Source organism: Glossina fuscipes, unplaced genomic scaffold (assembly GCF_014805625.2).
Source record: "Glossina fuscipes isolate IAEA_lab_2018 unplaced genomic scaffold, Yale_Gfus_2 28, whole genome shotgun sequence".
NCBI classification, from domain to species: Eukaryota; Metazoa; Arthropoda; class Insecta; order Diptera; family Glossinidae; genus Glossina; species Glossina fuscipes.
This window is the reverse complement of record NW_023998423.1, coordinates 4,642,262-4,659,337: the sequence shown is the minus strand read 5'-3', so window position 1 is coordinate 4,659,337 and position 17,076 is coordinate 4,642,262. Positions and strand designations below refer to the sequence as shown.

Here is a 17,076-nt window from a genome sequence, read left to right as displayed (position 1 = left end):
AAAATTGCTAGCAGCTCCTTAGATACTACGGTTATTGTGTGGAACTTAAAAGACACTGCCCGCTGTATAAGTCATTCGGCTCACGAGGAAAGGGTTCATGGTATTTGCTGGTCGCCGAAATCAAATTTGTTGGCCTCTTGTGCTCATAATAGTAGTATCAAGATTTGGGAACCTAAACCACATGGCGCTATCGAAGAATTTATCGCTCACGGTAAACCTATACGTTCAGTAGATTTCCATCCTGCCGGTACTATGGTCGTAACAGGTTCCGATGATAAATCTGTAAAACTTTGGCGAATACCTGAAAGAAAATTTCTTACTTCTTTTATCGGTCATAGGAATTGGGTGCGATCCGCTAAATTCAGTCCTAATGGCAAATATGTGGCCACTTGCGGAGATGACAAGTCTTTGCGGATATTTGATGTAAACACGCGGTCATGTATATGCAGTTTTACTGAGGACCTTGGCATGGGAAGGCAATTAACTTGGCATCCCTATCGTAATATCGTGGCTGTGGCATTAAGTTGCAATCGGGTTAAAATGTTTGATTTATCATCTCAAGAATTAATACAACTCTATAAGGTGCACAATGCGACCGTTAATGATTTAGCCTTTCATCCCAATGGAAATTTTATGCTTACCGGAAGTGATGATGAAACCATGAAGATATTGGATATAATGGAAGGGAGACCAATTTACACCTTATCGTGTCACATTGGCAGGGTGATGTCTGTTGACTTTAACTATGACGGTTCAAATTTTGCCTGCGCTGGTTCTGATAAGCACTTACTTGTTTGGAAATCAAATCTGAATAATTATGATTTTTCCGCGGACGATATGAAATCGCAAAATGAAATTTTAGAAAGGCATGATGTGCCAGAAGCAACTGCAGTCAATTCCAACATTATAAGTCCTAGCAGTAAATCTATTAGGATAGATTCGCGTCATTGCACGGCTTTGAAAAGCCATAAGAACAATTTTTGAAAACTTGATTGTGTTTACACTATACCGAAGACAGTTTCTTCTTGTACTCGATCGTCTAGTACCGAGAGCAATTTCACATCCACTCGCAACACCGGCACTATCACAAGCGATGTCGATAGTCGGCGCAAAGCTTCTATATTAACTTTACCATAAAGTGAAGGCCATCCTAATGCGCAAGTGAACTGAAGACTTTTTACATATTTTTATTGGAAAAGAAATATATTTAATTAATGCAAATGTTAATATATTTCGTTTCCTATTTATTTTATATTAAAAAAAGAAACAATTTACATGAAAAAGTAGTTAATTTTACATTAATAAAATCTATCCGCCCGAGTAGCCGAAGGCGAGGAATCTCGACTAGCAACTCAATGGTCGCCGGTTCGAATCTCAAGTGCGGTAGGGTTTTTAATGAAAGCCGGTAGCTTTACATTGCTAGTGCTTTAAGAGCTTAGTTTTGGAATTTATTTACTTAATAATAATTATAATAATAATAGTAAGAAAACCAGCCAACAATTTCCAATTTATTTTTACAGCAGTCGGATATCAGCGAATTAATTATACAAAATTAAAAAAAAAGACTTTTTTTAATGATTAAAGCCGCTTATGATTTAAAGGAATGGATAAAATCTAAAAAGTAAAATTTTTACCCAAATCTTCTTAAATTCTTAGATGTGAAGAAGCAGAACAGTAGAACAGCAAGAATTTTGCATAGGCTTCGCTCACCCCCAACAGGGGGAGTGAAATACATGTCTCCACGAAGCAGCTAATTAGTCCGAAGCGTCGAGTGACATTTTCTCACTCGGTCTCCTTTTGGACATCGGGCAGTTAGGGAGTTAGGGCTCACGGTCACGTTCCATTCGAAAATGCTCTATATTAGCCACAAATAGTTACGGATTAAGGTTTGACATAATTTCATTAAACGTTTAGGCTCAATTTACGAAATTTTCGAAGAATCAAACGAATCTGTGAAAAAACAAACAATAATAATAAAGTAAACATGCTGTTGAAGAATACACTAACTAACACTCTATACATCTACTTATTAGTAAATAAGGACATCATAGTTGGACAAGACCGACCGTCAATCTTATTCAGCACGGTTATGAAACGCAGCCTTTCCCGCTCTACAACGGATCAATTGTCGTGAAAATCCTTATTGGGGTATGGGGATCCAAAAAATAGGCCAAGGTGGTCCAAACTTGGTGCATTTAATTTTTTTTACATTAAATTTTGATTATGATATAGTTTCCATCGCGAAGCATTGAAAATTATACCTTCTTCTCGTATAAATGTCAGTTTTCATTACATAAGACGGATTGCCTCAGCCGGTCCAAGGTTTTTTTTTTGTCACGAATTTATAAGGAAGGTGTAAAATATATATCTGTGCATGCGTATTATTTTAGCCTATTTTAAGGCAGATCATGTGCATTCGTTCACCACATAAATCTTGTTTGCCAAATTTGACGTAAGTGTCTACGAATCGTGCGCATTTTCAATTTTATTTCTTAGTTGACCACGAACTAAGCGTAAATATATCAAATTTTCTCTTTAAATTTACAATTTCACGAGCGTAAGCTTTTCAACAAGAGGCGGCAGACAGATAGCAACAAAACACATAGATCAACAGTTGGATAAACGGTCCCTAATGCATTTTTTTTTATGCTAGAGGTAACATGTCCAGTTCATCTTTCGTCGGAAAGTTATAAAACATTTTCTTTACTTTCTGCAAATATGGGCAACAACCTACACTATTATTATGAAGTGCGGCTGGCAACTCACATTTTCTAGGTGCGCGATAGACTATACTTTCAGTCGCACAGATTGCTAGTTATTATCTCAACTGCATACCAATCAGCATCTGATACAGACGTAGTAGCTGGGAAAAGCAAGCGATAGGCGAGGAAGGAAACGGGCAGAGCTAAATCGACTCAAGGTGTTTAAGTGATCAGTGTATCCTCCGATATTTTAATAAAATTGAAAGAGTTTTACTTTATAGAAAATTGTTAGCAGTCACTTTGCTCAATGTATTCTCTAGCAATAAGCAACTAATCTTGTGACGCTATTCACAAAAGCACCGATACTAGGGCACTGTTTTAAAAAGGCAAGCACCGTTTAAACAAACAATTCTGAAATCCGCAAATTTCCTCCCACTGCAACCTATGATACCATGACATTAGGCATATTGCTACTACTATGCGCCCTATTGCATCAGCTGTCGTTAGTAGCTTTCCTTAGCAGGGGTTACAGTTGAGTGGAACAAACCTTAATACACCACGCTCGACTGACACCATGGATATTCAGCTATGTCATCGATGTTATTGGTTCGCATACTCTATGTTCATAATTATTTCACCTTTGTGTATAGTAAAATGTCTCCTGCAGCACTATCCTAAGCTAAAATTCCCCGCTTTTTGTAGCCAACATCAACCACATCTACAACAAGTTATGTTGTATACGCTTTAGTCACGTATAGCCTGCAGATAGCAACTACAAATTACAGTATTAGTCAGCACATTGCAGTAGGATTTATACTCTGTCGTCGAGAATGGTCTGAATCATGTTCATACAAACGATACGTTTTTCTATAAAATCCCAAGTGCATATATCTCGATATGAGGTAAAGGCAAGTCCAAGTAAACATAAGGACGAAGCTTTACATTTGACACTATTTGCGTTTTCTTCTTACATAAATAGATAAAAATCATATAAGCTTACTAAAGCGCGCTGACAATTCGAATACAGTTACTCGATGCTTGGCAACCTTTTTGTAAGCCCGCCTTCTTCTTATATCTTGCATTCGTATATCTTTCATAAAAATCTTTTTTTCTTCGAAAGTTTTTAATAAAAGAGAAAAAGAAAAAAATCAAAATTTTTTTCTAATACCAAGAGGCGAGAGCAGATAGAAATATATATATATATAAAAGATCTTAAAATGAATGATTTCTTGCAAGTTGGCCGAATTATACGGGATTTGAATACGCTTATGGAAAACGTGATGCAACATATTGCCCGAACGAGTGATAAGCTGAGCGATAAAGATAAGCGGGAGAAGAATTTATAATTAAGAAAAGCATTGCAAGAATTTAAAGGAAAAAATTACATAACCGGGATAGATGTGAGCCTTTGTCAAAATTCCAAAAATTTCTTTACAAATATGTTGATAGCAACGACGCAGCAAATGAAAAAAATATATTTTTTATAATTTACAAAAATATATATATATATATATATATGTATGTATATATGCATGCTATGTAATTGTAGTAAAAAAGAAGAAGATAAAATGGGAGAAATAAAATGAATGAGAATATGTTGAAATTAAATTAGATATAAACAAACACACGACCGATATGGATAGCGTGTTGTATTGTTGTATGTAATATAATTTCCACATATTAATGAAACAAACATTCATACCATGAACCATAAACAACAACAATGACTGATATCTTTAATTGCAATTAAGGTCGATATGGAAAAGAAATTGTTACGGACAAGATAAGAAAGACGATAATATTATCTATTGTGCGTGTTTTGATCAGGTTTTACAAACCAAATTTCACTCTTCTATCGCGCAGGCAGAGAAAGAAATGAAAGGAAGGAAAATCAAATTATGGTTTGGTTTATTGCATCGGTTCAACATCTCGTCGGTCTTAACTCTCATTACACCACAAACAGTCTATCTATCTATCTATCTATCTATCTATCCGTCAGTAGAACGAACACAATCAAATGCATAACACTTACACACATATATCTATGTATAATAATAAAGTTTACAATGAAATGGCGTCGCATGCACATCCGTTAATAGAAGCTGACTGACAGTACCGCTTTTGTTTTCATTTTAAGAAAACTCTCTAAAGTGTATGCTAAAAAAAAAGCATTTCATAAGCGTGTATGCGTATGCCTGCCTGCTTGCCTGCCTGCGTATAGTTATAATTAACGCAAAACACGCATACATCTTTACTTTTTTTCTTCTCTTGAAGAATTCATTCATTTTTATGTAAAACTAGTGCTTCTTCTTTTTGTTCAATTTGTACACGCATATCTATAAATATACACATATACTGTCGGCAAAGTGCTCTCTATTATTATTATGGCTGTCGTCTGAACCAACATTGGTCAAAGAAAGAAGAGAATTCATTTTTGCTGTCACACAATATCGATATTATTATTACTTTTAATGTCGCATAGGGAATAGAATCTCAGTAAGAAAATATTTGTTTGAAAAAAAAAAACAAAGTTTTTGATTAACGTTTTCCGCTTCACAGTCGATCAACTTTTTATTTGGACTACAACTTTGGATCTATAAATCCATCTCAAGGAAGGGAAGTCGGGTTGCACGGTTTAAAACAAGGCACTAAAGCACCGTTTGCCTGATTATGATTAGTTAGTCTTATTACAGTTTCTTTCCTTTTTTTAATTCTTCGAATTGTTTTTATTTTTATACCCGCCACCATATATACCGAAGGATAAGGGGGACATGCATTTTGTCAAAACGTTTGCAACGGCCAGAAGGCAGCATCAGAGACGTCACAAAGTATATATATTCCTGATCAGCATTAAATTCTAAATCGATTTAAGCATGTCCGTCTGTCCGTCTGTATAATGCCTGTTCTCCTGGCGACAAAAATGGAGCCGTCGACTTCAAATTTTTCAGAAATATTGCAAGTTCTTTCACGCAGATTCGTATTAAAAATGGATCCAATCGGGCGATGGATGCACCCACAACACCACTTACATTTAGAACAGCTTATGTTTTTCGGGAAGAATAAAAAATTGGTTTTTTGCTCATTATTCATAAACTAAGGTAGATATATGTGCAATAATTTTAATCGCGTATTCTATAGACGATGCAAATACTTGACCACGCCTACCCAATATTATGGTGTGTCAAAATTTAATTTTCCTTTCAATACCTTTGTAAGACGCAGAAACAAACTTCAAAAACCCCATAAAGTGTACAATGTCTTAACCAGTTTCAAATTTCGAATGCACCTAAACATGTCCGTCTGTCCATCTGCCTATGTAGTCTTTTTGGTAAAAGTTCTCTCATTAGCGAAAGGAATTTAGAAGTGATTTCAACATTTCCAAGGACACGCCTACATCGTCAGCACGCCTATGCGACAAAAACTTTTATTTTGAAAATAGAAAACATCAGCCGTGACCATTGCATATGATAGGGGATGAAAATTTACTTTTTTTACTTCTTTTGTCTTTTTCAGGATAACGGTGATGGGTATATAAAAGATTCGGTCACCACCGACCATAATTTTCTTAGTTTTTTTTTTTTGCTTTTTAGACTTTAATGAAATTTAGTTTAGCATTAATTTCGTGTTCAGGAGATTCTGCCCAGAAAACCTTTCTAAACTGAGAACAGTATGCCAAGCAACATATTAAAAATAATGGAAAACATTATAGCAAACCGATTAAAGCTAACCATTAGATTCTCTACAACGCTTAACTTAATGCGATTCGTCATTTATTGTTGTGTTAATAAATAACAAAACTTTCACCGAAATGCCTCAAAAATTGGAGACTGGAGACGCAAAATACAAATGACAGAGCTCAGAAGGACGGGCTGATAGACACAATTAAATCGATTCAGAAAACTTTTGCTGAACCGATTTATATATTACATAAGCCCTTCTGTTTCATAAGGTCGGATAAGTGATATAAGGTAAAGCAAGTAAGAAAATTAAACTTGCCTGAGAGCGAATCTTTCCTACGCACCATCTTTACATTAAAAACGAGTAAGTACTTTATAGTCAGGCGAGGCTGACCTATATATACCCTACTCTACTTCATCTAATATTCGCCCGTTTTGGTAATAATGAACTAAACAGTTCTCATTATTTTCATGCTTAGCCATAATTTTTATGAAAAGCCGCATATAGGAAGTTTGGCTTTTCTCACCATATAAAAGTTTCCCTTTTGTTATAGCGCCTATGTTGGGTTACAAGAAAATAGACCTATGTGATTCAAATTCCCTATCGGTGATTTTTTGACTAAAACCCTACTACGAATTAATTTTCATCAGAAAATATTAAAAATTAAGCCTTTTTTCAAAGAGCTTACTCCTCATGAAATACCTTATATGGTGTGGGGATAAGAAATAGACCTATATGGTCGAAATTAGTTTCAATTAATTTTTTGATTTAATTACTATCGTGAACAAGTTTTCATTCCCAAACAGCTAACAAATAGGCTTTTTGGCTTATAAGACTTTACGCGTCATGAGAGTCCTTATATGCGATGGTATCCAAACAATAGACCTACATGGCCCAAATCCGGTATGGTACATTTCTTTACTATTTATGCAATTTACTATTATGAGCCTATTTTCACCATGAAATTCTGCCTTTTTACCATATAAAGCTTCAGTTTCCGTAGGAACGGTTATATGAAAGTGGATTCAAAAAATTGCCCCAGCCATTCTCAACGTTTTCATTCCAATTTAGAATGTCGAAACACTACTATTCAGCCACGTTTTGCGTGAAATTTTGAAAACGTTATCCACATAACGACATTTCAGAATAGAGCGATGTATGGGGAGTAATCAGAAAAGTGGACCGATACGAGCCATTTTCAACAGCCCTCGTTCTGGGGCCAAAACACGTTCGTGTAATAAATTTCCTCAAAATATCTCAAAATTCTGAATCGATCAGTATAATAAAAGGATATTGCATACGTTCGCACTAACTTGATATACCTTATAACACAATTCGCGCAGGGTATAAAAAAACTTTGCATGAGCACGACTTTTTCCGTCACTTTGGAAATATACCTTTCACTTCGTGTGGGAACTATGATAAACATTCTTAAAGTGTCGGCACAAACGTGAGCTGGCAAAGATGTACCGGCGATGACATTCATTAGAATACTGGTAAACATAATAAATATATGAATGGCTTATAGTGCATATATCATATACGCATCAAAGGATAAAAAGTCAAGAAAAAATATTTCATCTCTCACTGTAAGCAACGCTATTCGTTTTGAGAGCTAAGTGCATGTGCCTAGAATAACTTTGGCGTTCCCAAGAATGTCTTGAAGATCGAGTCGGATATATATTAAACTCATGCCTTTCATTCTGTTCTTTTACCGTACCGTACATTGTGTTACGGGTTAACGATTCAGTTAGTCAGCTAGACGAATGCATAAACAAATGAACGAATTTCATTCAAGAGTATAATGATTTGCATGTCAATTTTCATCGAATGAACTACAATAATAATGATGCCCTTAATTTGTTTCATCATCAAAAAAAAAAAAAAAAAAAAAAGGCAATTGTTAAAGTAGTCGCTTAATTAGCTGGCGACAAATTGTAGGCAATTTCTATAAATTGCATATAGAAATTTTTATTGCATTTTGCGTAAATAGCAACAACAAGAAGAACAGCAACAAGAACAATAAGAATAAAATTGAGAAAATTGTCAATTAATTTGTTCAAGCAGGCATGCGATAAAAACACAATTAAAATTTTTTGAAAGAATACAAGTTTTTCTATGATTTAATTTAGAAAGGGCAGGCAAACGATCAACAAGTAATAAACGTAAGCCTAACAACAGCTGAGGTTGAGGGTGCGATAATACGAAATGAATTACTTTCAATATTTTCGAACATAAATCATCAAAACGAATTTGTTCATGCACTCCTACAAAGATCTAGCACTCCATAGATTATATGTCAACAGTTCATAAAAAGAAAAAAAACAAAAAAAAGAAAAGGTCAAAAATAATAAAATAAACCACAAGACAATCAGACAATAGGTGTAAATTGAAAAGTTATAAATTTTAAAAAAACGAAAGAAGAGAAAAAAAATAGAAAAATCTTTCGAGATAACATAAAAACTTATTGAAGAACATTGTTAATATCGTAATCCTGTTGACCTACCGCATTTAAACTCTATGAGGAGTGAATAATTTTAACGATTTGTTTTCTCTACACCCCCCCCGATAACCTCAATTATATATGGTTTTATTTTAGTTATTTTGAAAATGTTGAAAAGAAAACGAAAAAAAAAAAGAAAATGGGAAAAAAAGAATAAAAGAAATACTAGTCATAAACTAATCGAAGGCAAACAGTTCTTCGTTACATATAATATATGTTCTCTTAGCAACACCTTCCACTAGCAGCTTAAACGTATTACGAACGTCACACACTGCTTCAAAAGATTTCATTTATAAAAAAAAACTTTTACTTATATACGATTATGAAGCGATTTCATAGTTGTCAAAGAATTCATTGATAAATGTTTGAAGATGTTATAAAGGAAATTTTATTTTTATCATCGAACACAAAAATAACGGCTTGTCTTTATATAAAGGCGTATTTTTCATACCTACTTATGGAGATGCTGCCGCAAGTGCAACCTAACATAGTACCAGTTTACTCCTTATATGAGTCAGGATCGGAAAATAGGAGTAGATGGTCCAAATTTTGTGGAGTTCATTTTTGTATGAAATTAGTATTATGGGTCCACTTTGATCACCACATATTTTCTGCTCTAAAGCAGATCAATTTTCGAGAAAATCCTTATTAATATAGAATCCAAAAAATAGGCCGAGCGGTCTACAATTAATTTTTTTATGTTGAATTACTATTGTGATATAATTTTCATTATGAAGCGTTGAAAATTATACCTTTTTGACGTATTAACTTCAGTTTTCATGGTGAGAGCGCCAGGCGGTCCAAAGTCTTTACATCAATTTAGAATACCGAAAAACTACTACTTACCCACTTTTGTCGAGAAATTTGGAAAATTGCTATTTTTCCCCCATAAAGACTTTTCAGAATAAAGCGTTATATGGGAAGTGATCGAAGTGGACCGATCCGAACCATTTGCAACAGCTTTCGTTCTTGAGTCAAAATGTCATCGAAATATCTCAAAAATTTGCGGCCTATACACACAATGAACATAAATTTGTATAGACAGACATCAGACGGACAGACGGACTTACAGGCTTGTGTCAATTCAGATTATGATTCTGAATCGATCGATATGATAAAAGGTGGAGATTCTATCTTAAGCCCTTCCCCATGTTACATACGGCCGCACTAACGTAATATATCCTCTACCATAACTGGTGTAGGTTATAAATATTGTAAAAAAACTAAATTTGTTATAAATTTTGCAAAGGTAGAAATTTTAATATATATTTATTTTTACTTTATGGATCCCTGAACAGTAAAACCAAGTAAAAGCAAAAAAAAAAAAAAAAATAGTTTCAATATTAAATGTCATTTAGGCCGAGCAGATCGATTTTGTAACGCGCTTGGTAAGGTTCTAAGCCGGAACCGTAGAAACGATAATCTCGATTACTATTATCTAAAGCATTACTGCTTATTATTGGGACATAGCCGCCTAAAGTTAAATCCTGTTTAAGACTTTGATCCGGTCTACGACCCAAGGAGCTCACTTTATCATAAAGATCGCCGTCCAATTGCAAAGCTAAATCAAAATCTTTCCAATGAACAAATTTTATATTTTCATTGGCAATGGCATCCTTTTCCAATAATTCCAATAACGTATTCGAATTAACCGGCTGAACTACAGCCAGTTCACGTTCAGGCATTAAAAGGGGCGCATTAAAAAGAGCACGTTTTCTCGATGCCGACGATATAAACCAATCGTTTAAGGTACTAACAGAGTTTTCCTAAGACGAATATTAATATTTAAAATATTGATTTTATATACGGATTTGAAAAGTGAAAACTTACTTGTTTACTGCCTACAGCCGAACGTCGTCCTAAACGTGGTATATTTTTTGGAATTTTTAAAAAAAAACCCGGGCTTTCATCCGCCTTACTCACGCAGTAAAGACTTAATAGACAGTATATGAAAGCAAAAAACATTTCAATGAGGATTAACAAAACAAATGAAAACATTTACTTAAGCCAGCAATGGTTTTTATAGCAATTTCTTATTAGACAGTGCTATGCCCTTATTTTAAATTCTTTCTAAATAAAGTATGAACCCGTATGCTTAAGCGAAATGCAAAGGTAAAGAGACTTCATTTACATTATCGATTACATTATCAAGTTAATTGCATCTAAACACCTAAATGAAGTTTTCCTAACCTCAGAATCAAGTTAAAGTAGATAGCGCATAAGAATAATCTCACTGGCGACATGGTGCCACTTACTTGCCAGAATAAAGAAGCCAACGAGAACAAGCGTTATTCCAGGTACCATAAGGTACATAAATATCTTTCTCTCCGGCATTCATCTCTCTCTTAATTAGTAGTGGAATTCACATCATTCGTCTTCATGCAATTTGGTGAGATGAGTGCTAAAGGGAAAGTGGTTTGTGTGCCTTGTAATATTCGGATAACGCTTGTTTTCTTTTGAAAGTAGATTCTTCCACAACTATTGGAAACTTTTTCATCTTCTTTGCACATAGTTATCATTTACTTTGTAGTGTTTTCAATATTCTACAATTTCTTCAAATCGAAATTTTTGGTGAGGGATAACTTTTCCCAACTCTTTTTGCTTTTTCCCTTGGTCCCGCGCCTCTAGCCTACAATATATTGCAACTTTTTTGCTCTTTTGCTGTCTTCTTTAAGCCTTGCATGTAAGACTTCGGGCCTTTTAAAGCAAAGGCATAAGGAGAAAAGAGTTTCTACACAAACAACATTCAGTTTATGAGGTAATATGTCTAAAAAGCAACACAGATTTGCAAAAGTAATTACATCCACCCATGCATTCTACACTCACATTTATTGTGTTTGCTCCTTACTAATGCCAAGTTTGTTAGTTGTGTCAATTTTCTCCAGATCATCTGCCTTATAAGAGACTGAGAAATCCACCTTGTTTCCGTTCTAGGGACTCATTTTGGCTTGCTGGCGATACTGGTCATATAATTTCCTTGTCTTGTTTTATCTTTGTTGAACGTTAGACATCAAGCTACAGATCACAATTTTTGAGAAATTTCGATGAAAGACGAACGCTATTGAAAATGATTCGCATTGGTCCACTTTTTCGACCATTTCCCATATAATGACCTATTCTGAAAAGTCGCTATAGGGAAAAAAATTTCTCAGCAAAATTGGCTAAGTAAAAGCATTTAGGCATTCTGAATTGGTATGCAAACCTTGATCCGCCTGGGGTAATTTTTGAACTCCCTCTCATATAACGAAAACTGCAGTTCATACGATAAAAAGGTGGAATTTTCAATGCTTCATGATGAAAATTATATCACAATAGTAATTTAACATAAAAAAATTACCTCTCGGACACTCTCGGCCTATCTTTTTCTACCCCAATAAGAATTTTCACGAAAATTGATTCTTTATATGAAGGGAAAGTCTCCGTTTCAAATAAGTGGTGATGAAAATTGACCCTTAATAGTAAATTCATATAAAAAGGGACGTCGTAAAATTTGGACCATCTGCAACTATTTTTACATCCTGCCCTATGCAAGGACTAAACTGGTACTATATGAGGTTGCACTTCGCAAGACATAAATTTTGTGTTCTAGAATTAAAATAAGAATTGTGTTAGATAATGTGGTGTAAGGTATTTAAAGGGCGGCCTTGCCCGACTATAATGTTCTTACTTTTTTTTTACGTAAACCTTTAATGAAATGAATGCAAAGAAATTAAATTTATCAGATGCTAGGGCTTTCAGAGTTCAAGAGTTTAGTCTTAGACTTTATATATTTTTGGCCAAATTAAAAATAATAACAACATTATGACTTTCAAGTTGAATACGCATGCATGTTCAACTTAACATTACAGGACAAATTGTCGAATTGTTTTTGCTAAAGCACCAATTGCTTGGCAATGATAGTTTTGATAGTTTTATTCAATTTTTATACACCTGCCGTTCGATTTTCGCATATTTTTACATATGTCCATCCCAAGAGTAAACTGTTTAAATGATCATATGCATGCATTAAATACGACAAAATTTCAACTTTTTCGAATATAAAAAAATCGAAATCCAAATATTATATATCTCTATGTTCGTAAGTTAACCTTTTTTCATTTTGTCAAAAAGTTCGCAACGACCGCAAAGAAACTTTAGAGCCAACACAACGCATACATATTCTTGAATAGCATCAAATTCGAAATTGATTTAAGCATGTGCATCTGTCCGTATATTAATCTGTGTAATGTCTTTTGTAAATATTCTCCTGGCTGCAAAAAAGAAACCCATCGACTTCAAATTTGGCAGTTTTTGCACGTAGGTTGTCCTTGAAGATGGGTCAAATCGGGTGAACTATAACTTAAAGTGAGTACATATTTGTTTTTTTTTTGCTCATTACTCATAAACTACAACAAAAAAATCTACAAAAATTGAATCATATACGCTATGGGTTTTGCTCTACCAACTATACAAAAAAAAAAACATTGGAGAAATCGGTCACGTCTACTCAATTTTATATTGTGCCTTAAATTCATTTTTTTTCAAAATTCTTTATAATGTACAGAAGCAAGCTTCAAAAACCTCGTAAAGTATACAAATTCTGGGTCACTTTTAATATCGGAATGCATCTACTGTGTAGTATCCCAGCAAAAATTACGTTATCGCCTACAAACTTGCAAAGGAATTTGAAAATGAACCAAACTCTTCAAAGAAGGCATCTAGATTCGAAAATTTTTGAACACTTTGGCTTTTGGTGTTCTTTGCTTGTTACTCATAAAGTGCAACACATACACAAATTCCACTTTTATATTGAAAATAGAAAAAATCAACCGCGCCCATCTATTACTATGAAGTAGTTATTTTTCTTTTTTTTTTTGGACAGGATGGTGATGGGTATAAAAGATTCGAACATAGCCGCATATAATTTTCTTTCTTATTACATTTGAAATCAATTTCTCAAGTCTATTATCTATTTTCTATACAATTTACAATGTTTTAAACATCCCAGCGAATTTTCTTTAGTTAATTTGCTAAATAACAGAACGAGAAGAAAAAGAAGATAAAATCTACAAAATTTATGAATATCATTGCTTTGCTTACTCGCTGAAGAATAAGAAGAAGAAGTTGAAATTTACCGTATTTGGAAGAACGTGTTGAATAACTCTGGCAACTTTATCTATTTCAACAAACTTGTAAACAGGCTGGTAGGTCGAAATTAACGGGACTTTCAATTCCGTTAACTAATCGCTTTCATTTTTCTTTTTTTTTTGGGAAGAAGACAAACAGACATTTTCACACAAGGAAGGCGGAGATAATTTCTATTACAAATTAAATCATTAATCCGACTATAAAAAATAATAAAGAAAAATGGAGAATGAACAAAACCCGGAAAGGAATGGCAAACGAGGCCGGGGCCGGCCCCGCAAACCTAAAAAAGAGCTAGAATGGGATAGATCATTAGATCTAGATGCTTGCGATTGCAATGGCACCGATTGCCCAGGCTGCTGGTTTCCTTGCGACAATTGCGGCAGTACAAAATGCTCTCCATTTTGTCGACTATTTCGAGGATTTGATACTTTGCAATAGCACCTTTTTAATTAAATCCATTCATCTTCAAACAAACTTTTAACGAAATAAACAGACTTTTAATTTATAAATAAATTCATAACTTATTTTATTTGAATTTTATATTAGCGAACTTTGGCTCCATTGTGTCACTTCTGTGGGCAGAACCTGGTAGCGTTGAACGGCTTGATGGATTTGTCCATACGTCAAAGCTAGTTTATGCATTTCAAACTCTTTTTGGACTTTACTGGCGCAACTCGCTATAGGCAATATCAATTCCAAATTGCGTAAATGCTCGAACGCCTTAAGTACTACTCCTCTCTCAATATTTTGCATGCCCGTGGAAACCTTAGCAAATTTATTAAATCGTGCATAAATAATTTCAAAATTGAAAGGATCTCGATCATATATCTCTGAATGATGTTTCATGGAAATAATTAGGCACATCTCCAATATAGAAAGGCCGCATAAAATCTCTACTTTAGTGTCGTTATTATAACTAGAAATCAGTTGCGTTATTTGTTCCGATGTAACTTGTGTTCTTCCAGGATGGTTTTGCAGTTGTGCAACCAAACGGTAGATGAAAATTTTCAAACCAGCTTCGCTAACATCATAGTCAAATAAACTTTGCAAAGCTTGCCTAACATTGTTCTGCTGCAGCAAAGCATCAATGTGTTTATTCCAACGGTCAGTGATGCGCTTGTTAAATTTATACTTTCCAGGATCATAATGATTCCGATGAAATGTTAACTGATTGGATTGCAATAGTTTTAAAGAAGCCACTCGTTCAGCATGTTTCTTCAATTCTCTCTCATTTGGAATTTTCAACAAAGTTTCAAATAATTTCACAAACTCCGAGAAGTCATCAGCATTGGGGAAAAGGAAAATTTGACGATGAGAAAATCGTGATTTTACTCTTTTTTCCAATAATTCGATGACATCTAGACGGCATGTTAAACCTAAAATGCATATTGGTGCTTGAGCCGATTGAGACACATCAAATAAATTATAGAGTAAGGTTTGATTGTGATGGGCACAAAATAAATCAAATTCTTCTAATATGACTACCACGCTCTTCGAACGCTTGTCGCCCGCCTTAAGGCATTCTAAAAGGAAAGCCAAGTTTTCCGCGAACGAGCCAAATACTTTACCATCGCAGGCATTCTCCAATTGCATCTGTATTGTTATTGATTTTAAAGCCAACTTATCGTCAGTGTGCAAGTAACCATTCAAATGAACAACTAAAGTGTTTTGTATAAAGTCGGGATTGTTTAACAGATCAGTAAGCACAGCATTGATAAGCTAAGAAGAAACAGGATTGTTAGTGTTACTTTTCAACAAAATAATTTTAACATACGGTCGTTTTTCCCACACCTCTGGGACCAATTAACAGCAAGGAATTTGATTCTGCCATCTCTGCAGTACGCTGCAATAATTGTCTAATATTTTCCCTTTCCGTGTCATGGCCACGAAATGTAGTGTAGTCACGTTGAAGGCGCTCTTTTAAAAATCGCCTTATTTGCAATAGCTCTTCAGCACCATCCGACATTTCACTTATTCTTTTTTTTTTTTTTTTTTTGAATGTTGAGTTAAAACACAGCAAGCCCGTGAAAACTGCGACTTATACGTCCAGATAATAATCTTTATATGATTTAAATAAAGTGTTTAAATCTTCCTAAAGACCATTCACACAAACATATGTTAATGTTTTTGTTTTTATGGTGAAAATGGCGGGATTTCTTTTATGTACATGTATATAGAAGCTAAAAATCGAACAACTCCCAATAATAAAAATATACAAGAAAACCAAGTGCTGCCAACTCTAAAATAAATAAAATAAAAAAATAATATGAAATTTAATTGCAAATATTGTCAGCAGATGGCGCAAAATACGATAAAACAAACAACCGGAAACAGGAAAATTTAATTTCTGAATGTAAAATAGAAGGTGAAGAATGAGTTGTGATCCTTTTTTAATTTCATATGTAACGGGGTACAATTGTTAAAAATTGTATACTTAGCAAATTTATATTATTTTTATATAGATTCACGTGATATAGATATAGTTTCTATAAACAGAAATTGAATTTGTTCAGCTTATTCAAAAGTATTTTCACATAGATTCATGCGGTCTGCAGAAAAATATATTACGTTTCCTCATCTGAACGGAATAGACTTCCGAATCCAACTACATCTTAATTCGAAATAGTTAACGCAGCTCTTTTAGGGCGTTTTCAGAACTTTGTTGAGGGATATGACACGGGTCTTTGTTTGTTAAGTTCATATTTATCTTCACACCCGTAAAATTTTATTATTATTCTATTGATGATTTCAATTATTTATTGGTTAAAATTACATATGTTTCATAATTCTTACGAAAATGATATAAATTATACGGAATATTAGAAAAAGGTCTACTGCTGTTAAACTATTTTAAAAAGAAGAACATTATAGTTCGGCAGCAGCGACTATTACATACCCTACACCACTCTAAAGAAGATTGCAAATTGTTTACTGCATTAGTTCATACGTGAGTGGCACACACATGTAAAAGTATAAAGTAAGTTAAGAGTTTGTATGAAGTAAAACAAACCGTGTATTGAAATCCTATCGTAATTCTAATCTGATCAATGTATAATCAAAAATTGA

The 17,076-nt window shown here is 34.1% G+C and overlaps 3 protein-coding genes across 3 annotated transcripts; 1 reads left to right on the top strand and 2 right to left on the bottom strand.

Annotated features, from left to right (window-relative positions):
• Nucleotides 1–3: 3 nt before the first annotated feature.
• On the top strand, nt 4–984 carry LOC119636299 (POC1 centriolar protein homolog; the record flags this gene model as incomplete). Its single annotated transcript, XM_038031602.1, has 1 exon — nt 4–984. A coding segment is annotated over one exon (981 nt), but the record flags the coding sequence as incomplete, so codon positions are not given.
• A 9,242-nt stretch (nt 985–10,226) lies between these two features.
• LOC119636298 lies at nt 10,227–10,848 on the bottom strand. Its single transcript, XM_038031601.1, has 2 exons — nt 10,714–10,848; nt 10,227–10,649 (listed from the first exon to the last, which is right to left on the bottom strand). Exons 1-2 carry the CDS (start codon nt 10,846–10,848, stop codon nt 10,227–10,229), a joined length of 558 nt encoding a protein of 185 aa, XP_037887529.1.
• Nucleotides 10,849–14,511: 3,663 nt separating this feature from the next.
• Nucleotides 14,512–16,222, bottom strand: LOC119636604 (origin recognition complex subunit 4). Its single transcript, XM_038032075.1, has 2 exons — nt 15,785–16,222; nt 14,512–15,729 (listed from the first exon to the last, which is right to left on the bottom strand). Exons 1-2 carry the CDS (start codon nt 15,974–15,976, stop codon nt 14,548–14,550), a joined length of 1,374 nt encoding a protein of 457 aa, XP_037888003.1. The 5' UTR covers nt 15,977–16,222; the 3' UTR covers nt 14,512–14,547.
• Between the last annotated feature and the right edge of the window lie 854 nt (nt 16,223–17,076).